Below are 13518 nucleotides of genomic sequence, written 5' to 3' on the forward strand. Positions count from 1 at the left end.
CAGCGCTACCGCTGCACCACCATGCCGTCCCCATTGTACATTATTCATTACATGTAATTGCCAAATTTTTGTTATTTGTCAATATGATGTTGAAATATACATATAGATGTTGCTCCTTGTATTATATTCCTGCATACAAAATTACCACCCTAGTATAATCTAATTTTTGCACTGGGAAATAAAATTTTGTACCACTATATAATATGTATAGATGATATGACAAAAAAATCTACCAGACTTACCTGACTTGAAATTGAGCACCACAATCTTTATTCTAAGAAGTAAATAACATTTCACTTTTCTGGTAGCAGCTGGGGATACCAGCACTGGATGCATTGACTAATTTAAATATTGATAATTTATTTTAAATAACTTAGAATTCTAATTTATACCACAACCCTTCTCTTATTAGATGTAGAATATGAAAATAGACATTTAAATAAAATAAACTGTAACCTCATCTTTCTGTATGTTCTACAGAAGTGCTGTACTCTGAGCTGGTGAATCCACCCAAGGGCAAGAAAAAAGGTGAGTGTCCACATGATTTTCTCCTCCTTACAGATCTTTTGCCTGACACAGAAGTGCCTGTTGCACATTAGCCCTGCTGAATTGAAAGCTAAAATTAAAATACCATCAAGATTTATATTTTGCTTATTAATTCAGCTATGGAAACTTCAGCATGCTGAGCCTTTTCCATCATTGCTGTAGTCTGTTTGTAGTCTAATCCTAATAACTGTACATATAAATTCAAAAATAGAAAAGGTAGAAAACAATTAACAGTACTTACTGTACAGGTCAATCTTTGTCTTCTGAAAAATCATTGATAGATTGGGGATAATGGTTTGCAAGGCTGAATCACCATTTTCATTGATTAAATCAAAATTGCTTTTCTGCAATTCCTGTAATTTTTAATTTGGCTATGGAATGTCCTCATTGTTAATATAAACTGTACATATATTGCATGTGAAAACCTTTTTTAATATAGAAAAACAAAGATGTGTAAATGGTTGGCAAAGAAGAACTCAGCCTCTCCTCTCTTGCAACACTTTGCCTTCAAAACAAATGAGCCTGGTGAGTCAAACAAATTAACCAAAGTCATTTGTTGAGTAAAATGGAAGGTTTTTATTGTAATAGACTTGCTAAAATTTTAATTATTATTTGTGTGTACAGAATCCAGCAGATTATGTTTTAGCAAATCTAACTAGCCTATAATTATTGGTGCTTCTAAATTTAGAAAAAAACACAAAATACAGTAGGGCAGTAAAAGGTAGACACAATGTTACCATAGCTTTTTCACAATATTTATGTGAATAAATTGTGTTTGCTTTCCACTTTCTTTCCAACTTGTCATTTTAGAGCATAATACATATTTTTCTTGTAAGGCCACATGCGTCAGCCTTCGGCACATCCAAAATGGCACATCTTTACAGTATATCTGCCTGGAGTTAAATGAAGTGACAGCCCTTCTGTTTGTAATAATCTATGTCAAATTTTTTTGGGTCCATGACGGGGATATGTGAACTATCAACTGCATCACTGCACTTTGTCTTTTCTCTTGTGGGTGCCTGTTACAAGTCCCTGCACAGGTAACTGAAGAGCACAACACACGTCTGAAGTGGACAGACTCACTTGTGGTTTACTGATTTCAGAAAGACTGGGTATAGTGTTACAGTCAGTACATATGGCAATATACCATGACGCTAGCTGTACATGCTTTTTGACATGTTTATATTTTCAAAACTTCCATGTCTTGTCTTTTTAGCAGCCTCAGAGGCTACAGTCTTTTGCAAATACAAAATCATGTGAAACAACACTTGTGGAGACTGGACAGGAGTAACAGTTATTGAATGAGCCAAGCTGGAATCTCAAATATCTTGATTCATGCATGCAGGCTGACCGCACCAAAATTGCAGCTTTGGCTGGAGCTCTTACAATTGCAGTAAATTGTATTTTTTCTTAAAAATATATTGAAAATGGCTTCTTCACCAATATCTGCCAAACAGTAGTGTTTTGAGCAGCACTTACAATATTTACACATTAGTGTCAGGTCCCGTCTCAGATGGCACATCTTTTATTAAACTTTGCTTTATTTTATTACCCATTGACCTTTCAGTTCCCACCTGTCCCTTGATGCTCTTGCTTTATCATTACAATATATTATTGTTAGTTTATTGTAATAAATTAATTGTCTGGCTGGACAAGTTCTTGAGTGGTCTGAAGATTTTTCCTTTTTTGCCATATATGTGAAATAAACGCTTGTGCTATTGCAACACACAGCAAGGGTGCAGTCTTTATGATATTCAACATTCGCAGCATTCACAGAGCTTGTCACAGAGGTGTTATGATTGTGTCAAACCAATTACGCCAAAGTCAGCTCAGCTTTCTTATAGCTGTAGTTACATTTGCTGCATTACCCATTGTAATGCTATGTATTTTTCTACAATTTCTTTCATTGAGCATAGCGCACTAATCCATCAGCCAAGTGCTCCAGTGTGAGCCGCTTGGGGAAAAACTTTTTGTTTAACTTTGCCAGCTTGACTTTTTTGTCTACCTTAGAACCAAAACACTGCCAAATAAATGCACTAGTTTTCTTCTTTGCAACCAAATCAGCTGTTTTTAAATAGTTGGCTATTGATTCCTAGTTTCTAATTAGCATGTTCTCATTGCCTAGTTCTGGAAATTATTTTTATTTTGAACATACACTAGTAAGCATTTGCTGATCATCACCTCAAAAGAAAAAATAATATTGTGGATCAAGACTGGAAATATCACCATGATAACATCATCATATTGCCCAAGCAACTGTAAACCAAAACCAAAAGCCAAAAAATTTTTCTGAAACTTTTAGACAGTGCTGTCATCCAAAACTGAGCACAAAGCTAAAACTGACACTCTGTTCATAATGGCTAGTGGTGGGCAGTGAGCAGTTTCCATTCACGTACAGTTTAGCTAAAATAACACTAAAATTCATTTTTCACATGATTTTGCAATTACAAAATGCAATACTTGCTGCAGAGCCTTTTGGGGTTTAAAATGTTCTTTTTTGGGTTAGAAAACAATGAATTCTGTTCTCTAAAGTCTCAGTTACTCTTCCGTGTTTTCCTGTGTACTTTTCTGTGGCTGTGTAAAGCACATAATCAGCACCACACTGGCAACACCAAATCGATTTATGCCTCTTGTTAACATAACTGCTGTGACCACCAGGTATGTAGCAGCCTCCTACACTCCCAACACAAAGGCACAGACACAAGTCCTGATTAATACAAAGGTGTTAATCCTTTAAACACCTTCACAATAAAGGCTTTAAAGGTACACTGCACATACAATACAATTCTTCGAGGCTTTTGCTTATCCTCCGCTCTTCCAGGCAAACTTCGTGTTCTTCCTCCTGACTCTAAATCTCCCATATGAAGTAGACTGCTGGAAAGCACTTCTGGTGTCCCAATACTGTGCTCAGGAGTACTCCTGGGTATGTTTGGAGCCTGACAAAGTAGGGCTTGTAAATTCCCTTATCACCCTCTGGCAGCACCATGGGACCCAACAGGGCTGGCCAAAAGACCTACAATTCCCAATATGCCCTGTGGGTCTCTGTAGAGTCTGGGTGGGCTGCCACCTAGGGTGTAGGAGGAGACAATATCCTGAATAATTTATCTGACCTGTCCTTTCATTCTATTGGCATCCCTGCTGGGTAAGAATCCCAGTTCTGCTTCGGCCAGGATGCCAGTCTCAGTATTCCATCTCTCACAATGTGTAGGGGTGCATCACAACTAAGTATGTGGAAATTTGTTGATTCCAAAACCTCACTCTGGCACCATTGCCTAGCAACTGCTTTATCCTAGATAAGGATATGCAAATTTATGGTGATATTTTTTTTCAATAGAGATTTTTATTTAAATATTAAATGACAAGCAGACACATGTGGGATTAATGCATGAAAACACATCTAGAAAAGAGCTAAACGCCTTTCTTCTTGTGTGAATAACATTAATTTAATCTCTATATATAAAAGTCAATGTGTGTATGTATGTATATTCCAGCATCACTACCAAACAGTTAGATCGATTTTCATGAAACTTGGTACACATGTTCATCATTGGTCAACTAAAAATACTGTAGGGTGAAATCAGCCCTAATCCACCCCCTTCTGGGTAGGGTGGGGGGTGATCTTGCGGTCTTGTATGTATGTTATCATCCAGTTGACACTCTGAATGACCACCAGAGAGCGAACTGAAGATGGCGCCCCTGTTGCTTTTGAAATTAAATAGAGTTGCCGGGTTGGCATCCCAACTATTTTTGGGACTTATTCTGTCTTTGTGACTCCAACAGCCATATATATATATATCTTATATATAAACGTCTACGCGTAGAAGTGTGTGTCTCTGTCCGGCCCGGAAGTGAGAGGTAGAGTCTGGGTAAGGGCTCCATCAGGGTGGGAGAGGCCTCGCCAACCTCTGTTCGAGTTAGTCTACGTCTCACCATGAGCTGCACTACACCTTGTCTCCGCTTAGCTAGCTATACATGTTTGTTCAGCAGACATTATCATCTACAGATTGTTAAGGAGTAATATTTGATGTTTTTGAGAGAGAGATCAGAGCTCCGCGTGTTTTACAGGGTAGCTGTTGATAGATAGATAGATAGATAGATAGATAGATAGATAGATAGATAGATAGATAGATAGATAGATAGATAGATAGATAGATACTTTATTAATCCCAAGGGGAAATTCACATAATCCAGCAGCAGTATACTGATACAAAAAAACAATATTAAATTAAACAGTAATAAAAATGCATGTAAAAGCAGACTATAACTTTGAATAATGTTACCATTTACTCCCCTGGGTGGAACTGAAGAGTCACATAGTGTGGGGGTAGAACGATCTCCTCTGATTTGTGTCACACCATTTAACAAAGTCTTTGATTAGCTTCCTGTACTCCTCTTCCTGCCCACTCCTGATGCAGCCCACAATAGCAGTGTCATCAGCGAACTTTTGCACGTGGCAGGACTCTGAATCGTATTGGAAGTCTGATGTATATAGGCTGAACGGGACCGGAAAAAAATGTACAGTCCCCTGCGGCGCTCCTGTGTTGCTGACCACAATGTCAGACCTGCAGTTCACAAGACGCACATACTGAGGTCTGTCTGTAAGATAGTCCACGATCCATGCCACCAGGTGTGAATCTACTCCCATCTCAGTCAGCTTGTCTCTAAGGAGCAGAGGTTGGATGGTGTTGAAGGCGCTAGAGAAGTCCAAAAACATAATTCTTACAGCACCACTGCCTCTGTCCAGGTGGGAGAGGGATCGGTGTAGCATATAGATGATGGCATCCTCTGCTCCTACCTTCTCCTGGTATGCGAACTGCAGAGGGTCGAGGGCATGGCAGACCTGTGGCCTCAGGTGGTGAAGCAGCAGCTGCTCCATGGTCTTCATCACATGTGACATCAGAGCAACAGGCTGGAAGTCATTCAGCTCACTAGGACGTGATACCTTTGGGACTGGGGTGATACAAGATGTTTTCCAAAGTATCAGGACTCTCCCCTGTTCCAGGCTCAGGTTGAAGATGCGCTGTAGAGGACTCCACAGTTCCAACGCACAGGCCTTCAGCAGTCGTGGCGATACTCCATCTGATTGCCAGAGATATCACGGCCATGTGCTTTTCTCCCCACGTGGAGAACGCTTTCCTGTCAGAGCTGAACACGATCAGATGCAGTGTCAACATCTTTTGATTTTTAAAGTTTGTCCTGTTTAACTAAGTCAATGTATGTGTGTGTGTGTATATGTATGTATGTTCCAGCATCACCTGTGAATGGCTGGAACGATTTTCATGACACTTGGTGCACATGTTTCTCATTGATCGACTTAAAATGCTGCAGGGTGAAATCAACCCTAACCCACCCCTTTCTGGGTATGGTGGAGGGTGATCTTGCGGTCATATATGCATGTTATCATCCAGTTGACACTCTGAATGACCACCAGAGGGCGAACTGCAGGTGACTGCCAGCATTCTTTATGTTTGAGCACCACCGCGCCCCTGCTGCTTTTGAAATTAAATAAAGTTGGCTGGTTCCAAGCGTCAACTGGATGATAACATACATACAAGACTGCAAGACAAACACATTAGTGAGTCTTTATTGTTTGTTAATTTATTTTTAAAGTTGTGTTTTATTTAATTATATTTTTCTCAAATAATCAAAAAAAAAAAAAACACTATATTTTTCACCCCGGCGATGCTGGGTATTTCAGCTAGTTGATAATTAAACACAATTTATTTTGCAGACTTTTTTGTGAAGCGAAACTGAGTTTCTCATTGTACAAATTGTTTTGCTCATCACTAGTAATCTCTTTTGTTTTTACAATTTATAAAGGATTAAAGACACATCCAAATAAAAAATGTAATTTTTCTTTTTTCTAGGTGATTCTGCTACCAAAGCTGACAGTGGTGTAGTGTATTCAGACCTTATAATAGGAAAATTAAAGAAGAGGAAGCCAGGTGGGTCTACATCAAGTAATAACAATAATACATTTTATTTACAGTATATAGCATTTTCCCATCCTCAAAGTAAACAGCTTACCAGACTGATTTAACTTCATAACACACATAGACACTAATTTTTGCATTTGTTATGAAGTGCAATTCTTAGTGATTGTGCAGTCCCTAATTACTTTTAAGCTTTAAATAACATTTTGTTTCAAGTTTTGCAAACATATGTAGTAATCCTAATGTGTTTACCCTGATAGGGAAGGAGCCAACAGGGACCCAGGAAGTCCTGTACTCTGATATTAAACTGAAGAATGTCACAGGTAAGACAGAATGGATTGGGGGTGCCAACTAAGAAGACTGGGGATCTGATTTACATGCATAAATACACCAGAAATCTAAATTATTAGGTATTGTTAGTCCTTTATATTGTGTTTCTATAGCCATATCAAAGGACCAAATTATGTGCTGCAGAAAGGCAACTCACACCACCTGCAACCTCCAGCAAGGTTATTTTGCTATTAATCAGAATGCAAACTCATGGCATTTTGGACATACCATGGTCCAGCCATTGTCACACAATACAATTTCTTTTTGTATAGCCCAAAATCACACAAGAAGTGCTGCAATGGGCTTTAACAGGCCCTGCCTCTTGACAGCCCCCCAGCCTTGACTCTCTAAGAAGACAAGGAAAAACTCCCAAAAAACCCTTTTAGGGAAAAAATGGAAGAAACCTTGGAAAAGGCAGTTCAAAAAGAGACCTTTTTCCAGGTAGGTTGAGTGTGCAGTGGGTGTCAAAAAGAAGGGGGTCATCAGTTTGCATCTATACAACAATAAGATATTTTTACATTTGTGCAGTATATTGTATTTCTGTACCACAACTTGGTTGTTGACTGATATATTTCACCATCTATGAACTGTGTGTTCTTATATGCCTCTAATATGTCAGCACTGTTGTTATACTCAACTGTAAGGCGACTGGTTGTTTCTGGTCTGGTAATCTGTGTATGTCATGTCAGCCTCTGTCACGTATGATCACACTCACAGGATCACCACTGACTGGATGCTTTTTGGGTGGTGGTCCAATGCTGTTAATAAAAAAGTTAGCAAAGTTTTGGTTCTGATCAACTCAGTCAATATAGCACACACTTCCATGCAATGAGTAAAACCACTACACGTTTTAGTTTTTACCTTCAGGTTTTGAATATTGTGCGCACACACACATTATCTGTGAATGTTTTTCTTCCAACATTAAATAACATTATCCAAATATATAATGAATTCGTTACATACAAGTTACTCAAGGAATTTACAGTTAACTTGCTCAATAAGGGCATGGTTGAAGGAAACTTTGGCAAAAATCTCAAGAAAGTTGAACCCAGCAGTTTCCAAGACTTAGTATTAATTCTCTAAAAAAATATTAGATTGGAATATGTGTTTGAAAGGGAGAACATTTCTGGGAAAGGTTTGTAAAATGTTCTGGCATCCGCAAATATCTATACTGATCTTGCAACTAAACCAACCATAAGCGGTTGAAGAAATTAACTTCATCATTTCATAGATGTTTAACAATTTTTTAGGGTTACCAGTCTGGAACATATTTATAAATTGGGCAGATTTCAAAATAAGGAAAGTACTCTCCATCTAAGCGAAGGAAGAAATTGCATTGACCAGTTAGCATCCATATACAGTACTTTCTGCTTCATAGTCATTGTGCTGCAACAGTGGCCCACTCTGACAGCATCAAACAGTAGTGACTGTGTGGACAGTAAAGCTTTCTGAAACAATTGTATACGTGTTTTGATTCTTTCCTATTTGGTTTAGCTTTTTTTGAGTTTCCCACCTGTGGTGGTGTTTACATCTTAAATGTTGCTGTATAATTCAAATGCACTTTTTTTAAAGATAAATTAAAATACATAAAGAAAATGAAAACATCATCTGAGCATTTCTGATTACCAATGTATTTTCTTTTTGGGCAAAAAAATATAATAAAATTCCACTATCACAAATCTTTTGCATATCTTAAAACAGTGGTTCTCAAACTGTGGGGTGGGCCCGAAGATGTGAAAAAAAGAAAACAAGAATCAAAAATATGAAAAATACATCTATTGAAACCAAAACAAATGAACTTAAACTACATTTTGATACTAGAAAAATAAATATAGAGTTAGATAAATGTTGATAAAAGTTAAGTAGGTATAATAAAATATGCATCTATGATATATCATTAATTAAAAAAGAACAAACTGGTATTAGTGGGCTTCTTTCAAAAAAACATTAGGGGGGCGCAATTAAAACTGTTATGAAAACTCGGGTTAGAAATACTTAAAAGTTGAGGAACGCAGTCTTAGAATATTTTCATTTAGCATACACCTTTATGTGGCCACAGTAAATATTGTGACAGTTTTATTAGGCAGCCTCTTTAATCTAAAAAAAGGAAATGAGGTTCTCTGCATTTATGTGTCCCTGTGGCCGAGGTGCTCTGTCAAGTGGCTATTAGCTGCTTTTAATTTTTCAGTAACACTTTAGTTTAGGTCTTGCAAACATGTATGTACTGTATTACTCTTTTACTCTAGACCTAAACAAAGGCTTATTTTGGTCTTCATAACACTCATAAAACATCATCAGATTGTTATTCATCTCTGTGCAATGTGGCATTTTGACATGATGGTAAAGTTACTTGTTAATATGAAGCATTCACAGGTCTTATAGTAAATATGTAAAATCAAAAGAAATGTGTCTCAAGTAAGCCACCTTAGACCACTCCAAAGTGAAGTTTTGTTAGCAGGTGTAAGAAAGCACAGAGACACTCATAAAGGTCTGGGGCATCCGAAGGCAAACCCTGCATATTATAAATAGCACAAAAAGTGCAAAAGAAACGGGTGTTAATGCTGTTATCAGACTGGTCTCATTGAATAGGTCAAGTCTGCCCCAAGATGGCGGTGTTTCTGTTTAAGATGTTTTCTGGGAGGAATAGGCGGATAAAGATGGGTTGATCCCAGAAGTGACATCATAGATGGCAGCATATTGATCTTCCTTTCTGTAGAGGGGAAAGAAGAAGAGATATGGTTATTGCTTGGTACCCTCGGGTGGCCTGGGGTGATATTGTCATAATCTTACCCGTAAATTAATCCTGAAGCGCATGTGTGTGACACAGGTCACATTACAGAGATGAATAAACACTTTACTGATGCTTTGTATGTGTTGTGAAGACTCAAAGACGTGTTTGTTAAGGTCTTGTCACATAATAGTAAAAGAGTAATAGATGCAGGCAGCATGGTGGTGCAGAGGGTAGCGCTGCTGCCTCCCAGTTAGGGGACCTGGGTTCACTTCCTGGGTCCTCCCTGCGTGGAGTTTGCATGTTCTCCCTGTGTCTGCGTGGGTTTCTTCCAGGTGCTCTGGTTTCCTCCCACAGTCCAAAGACATGCAGGTTAGATGCATTGGCGATTCTAAATTGTCCCTAGTGTGTGTGTGCGTGTGTGTGCATGTGTGTGCGTGCCCTGTGGTGGGCTGGTGACCTGCCTTGTGCATAGTGTTGGCTGGGATTGGCTCCAGCAAACCCCCGTGACCCTGTAGTTAGGATATAGCAGGTTGGATGATGGATGGATGGAGTAATACTTAAACTAAAGTGGTATCAATTTTTCCTATTTGTAGGTGACTCGGCTGCAGAATCAGGTGATCCTGTCTATTCAAATATTGTAATAGAAAAATCAGTGGAGAAGAAGAAAAAAAAGAAAGGTGTGTTTTCTTTATCATGACAGCTTGTCAGGCTGGCTTAACTTCTCAATACCAACAGCCATTAAAGTGCTGTTTTATGTTTCATGTGGTCATCAATGGAGCGGGAGGTTGACAGTAATGCGGGCTCTGCAACGGTCCGTCATGGTGAAGAGAGAGCTGAGCCAGAAGGCGAGGCTGTTGATGTACCAGTCAATCTACGTTCCTACCCTCACCTATGGCCACGAGCTTTGGGTAGTGACTAAAAGAGCAAGATCGCAGATATAAGCGGCCAAAATGAGTTTTCTCCGCAAGTTGGCTGGACTTTCCCTTAGAGAATGGGTGAGGAGTTCAGTTATCCGAGAGAGACTAGGAGTAGAGTCGCTGCTCCTTTGCATTGAGAGGAGTCAGTTGAGGTGGTTCGGGCTTCTGGTCAAGATGCCCCCTGGACGCCTCCCTAGTGGAGTGTTCCGGCATGTCCCACTGGGAGAAGGCCACTTGGCAGACCCAGGACACGCTGGAGGGATTATATCTCCCGGCTGGCCTGGGAACGCCTCGGGATCCCCCCAGATGAGCTTGAGGAGGTGGCCGGGGAGAAGGAGGTCTTGGTTTCCCTGCTTAGGCTGCTGCCCCCGCAACCCAACATACACAGATAAGCGGTGGACAATGGATGGACAGTGGTCATCAATAGCATTTTTAAGAACTTGTTTAAGTTTAGTGAATGAGCACAGTATTAGGATTTTTTTTATCTTAGCAGAAGAAAAGCCAGCAAACTCCCTAGAGTTTCTGTACTCTATTGTCAAATTCAAGAATATTAAATGTAAGACAGAAAATGGGTGGAGAGGCTGACAAGGAAGAATGGGGCAGAAGTGGGTGACAAACAGGAAAGCATCCACCCCCAGACACTATTTTAGTGTGTCCTGTCTTAGTAAGACATTTTAGTTTAGCAAGCATTTTCCACAGCTTTGCATTTGCCCTTAATCAACATTTCCTAATGAATACATGCATTTTTTGCAGATGCTCCCCCTGCAGATGATCCAGGTGCTCTTTATGCTTCTGTTCTCCCCAAAAAAGGCAAGGTAATTGACTTTAATATTTGTTTAATTATAAAGACTCCCTGCCATTTCTTAGAACTCTAAGACAAACCACCCTTTCCCAGTAGCCTGTGACTGAGCCACTCATAAATAAACGGTTGATAAGTCGCATGACTCTTAGCTTCCACTTCTTTTCTATGTATCTGTGTAAGCAAAGACTCCTTGTGTTTAATTGTTGTGAATAATACAGAGCTTGAGAATTCAACTCGGCTCTGACTTCATCATTAAACAACAGCTTTCACTCCAGTACAGCATCCCTACCTCTCACTTCCTTCTCCTGGTCACAACTACTAACTGTTTTTATCTTCCCCTTTTATTTTTGACAGAAGTAACACATCATAGTTTCTGGTGTTGCATCTGTGAAACCTCAGCCACCTCATGGTCTTCAGCTATCATGCCTCTGCTTACTGGGTTATTTGCTGAATTTTGCATGGAGCTCCCTGGAGGTGTTGTTAGCTGCTGTTAGCTTCCGATGCAAGTGGGCCTTTCTTTTCTCTATGGAGAGACACCTGTGTGACCATCAAAACTGAACTTCACCCCTTCAGGTTCCCTGTTGTGTTATGTCAACAGTAATATCATTAATGATTTCAAATCTGAGGGGATTGTGTGCTATGCTTAATTTCTTTTCCAATTGATATTGTAAAAAAAAGGTGCTATTTTGCGCCCGACCCAACACAGACTGACACGGAGGCACATGTAAAACAAATAAACTGTTTATTTTTCTTCAGCTTAAAGGGCATGTCATCCCTGTAATCCCTCCAGCCACAACACAGTCCACAAGTAACACCAAGCACTCTTCTTCTCTTTTCCACCACCACTCCTCCTCAGCAAGCTTTGTCCTCCTTCCACCCGACTCTGGCCGCTGAGTGACGGTCGCTGGCTTCCTTTATTGGGCACCTGGAAGTGCTCCAGGTGCTTGATTGCCAACACCCGACCAATGCCCAAAAGGGGCCAGCAGCTCCTGCTGCAGCACCCCCTGGTGGCACCTGCAGAACCCAACAGGGCTGCACAGAACTCCAACCCCCATGAAGCCCTGGGAGAGTCCAAGGTACTGCTGCAACCCAGGGAGGCTGCCATCTACTGTCCAGGGGGAGATACTGGGTCTCCCACCATTGTCCCCCTGGTATATGTGGTGAAGGGGCGTCTTGGCCAGGCATGGGCCCTGACCGTCCATCACAATATCCATTTTCCTTTTTAGGATCTGAATATAAGTAATGATATTTTCTTTGATTTCTATGAATTTGTTATGTGCTACCCATCTACGATGGGTTGAAATTTAAGTAACCAATGTAAAACTCAGTATATGCAGTGTTAACATTTGCTGTGGGCAATCTATTGTATTTTGTGATGCATATAGTAATAAAATGCATTGCATTTTTCATGTCAATAGGCGGTGCCTCACAAGCATTTGAAGTAATAAAATGCATTGCATTTTTCATTCCAACAGACGGTGCATTTTAGACATTACCATTACTTTTACAAATTCCATAATATTTGTCAAATAATGGAGACAAAGCCCCGAATAGACACACAGATACACAGCCACTTGCCCGTTTAGACCAGTGCAGTGTTTATTACTACTGCTTTAAGATTGCTAGCCTGATTTCTTTTAAGAATTTTGCATATTAAGTAAACTGTTGTGACCAGTGGTAGGGAACCAGTTCAAAAATGTTAGAATCATTGGGGTACCAATCCAGGAATCCCCATTTAATATTGACAACAGAAAACAAACCAAAAAAAGTGCACAAGGACACAACACAAAACACATTGATAAATAACCCAGCCGATACAAATCTTCTCTGCTCCTTCTCTTGCTCAGGAGCTTCTTTAAGTCTTAAATCCGGATCACAAATACCCACCACCTTTGTCCTTCATTTGGGGACTACTTTTTATAGTCTCCTGACTGGAAGGCAACGGGCTTATATAGGATGTCATGGTGGCAGCTGAGTGTTCTCACTGGGATTCTTTCTAGAAGGATACTGTTAGTGACAGCACCGCATCTTGCTCTAGAGTGGTAAAGCTTACCTCAGTCAAGCCCAGGATAGGATCTCTGGACTCTCTATAATGGCCAAAGATAAGTGGGAGCATTCTGTCCAAGACTGGCTCCTGCCTTGTACCCAATAATATTTGCACAAACTCCAGTTCCATGTGACCCTTTACCATAAGCTTGGTTTATACCATTTCATTTCCTTGCTCAGTGTTGGTGTAGGTTGTCAAATTTCCCACCCACA

General features: G+C 39.9%; 1 protein-coding gene across 4 annotated transcripts in view; it reads left to right on the forward strand.

The window, feature by feature from the left end:
• Nucleotides 1–11999, forward strand: part of LOC120519015 (Fc receptor-like protein 5) — a 179476-nt gene extending 167477 nt beyond the window's left edge. For all 4 annotated transcript variants that reach the window (XM_039742091.1, XM_039742093.1, XM_039742095.1 and 1 more), the window contains 6 exons: nucleotides 481–528; nucleotides 6414–6491; nucleotides 6740–6802; nucleotides 10134–10217; nucleotides 11211–11272; nucleotides 11614–11999. In XM_039742091.1, the coding sequence (XP_039598025.1) occupies nucleotides 481–528; nucleotides 6414–6491; nucleotides 6740–6802; nucleotides 10134–10217; nucleotides 11211–11272; nucleotides 11614–11619 (341 nt within the window). In that variant the 3' untranslated portion in view covers nucleotides 11620–11999. The remainder of the gene's footprint in view (nucleotides 1–480; nucleotides 529–6413; nucleotides 6492–6739; nucleotides 6803–10133; nucleotides 10218–11210; nucleotides 11273–11613) is intronic.
• Nucleotides 12000–13518: the final 1519 nt, after the last annotated feature.

Source organism: Polypterus senegalus, chromosome 18 (assembly GCF_016835505.1).
Source record: "Polypterus senegalus isolate Bchr_013 chromosome 18, ASM1683550v1, whole genome shotgun sequence".
Classification (NCBI taxonomy): domain Eukaryota; kingdom Metazoa; phylum Chordata; class Cladistia; order Polypteriformes; family Polypteridae; genus Polypterus; species Polypterus senegalus.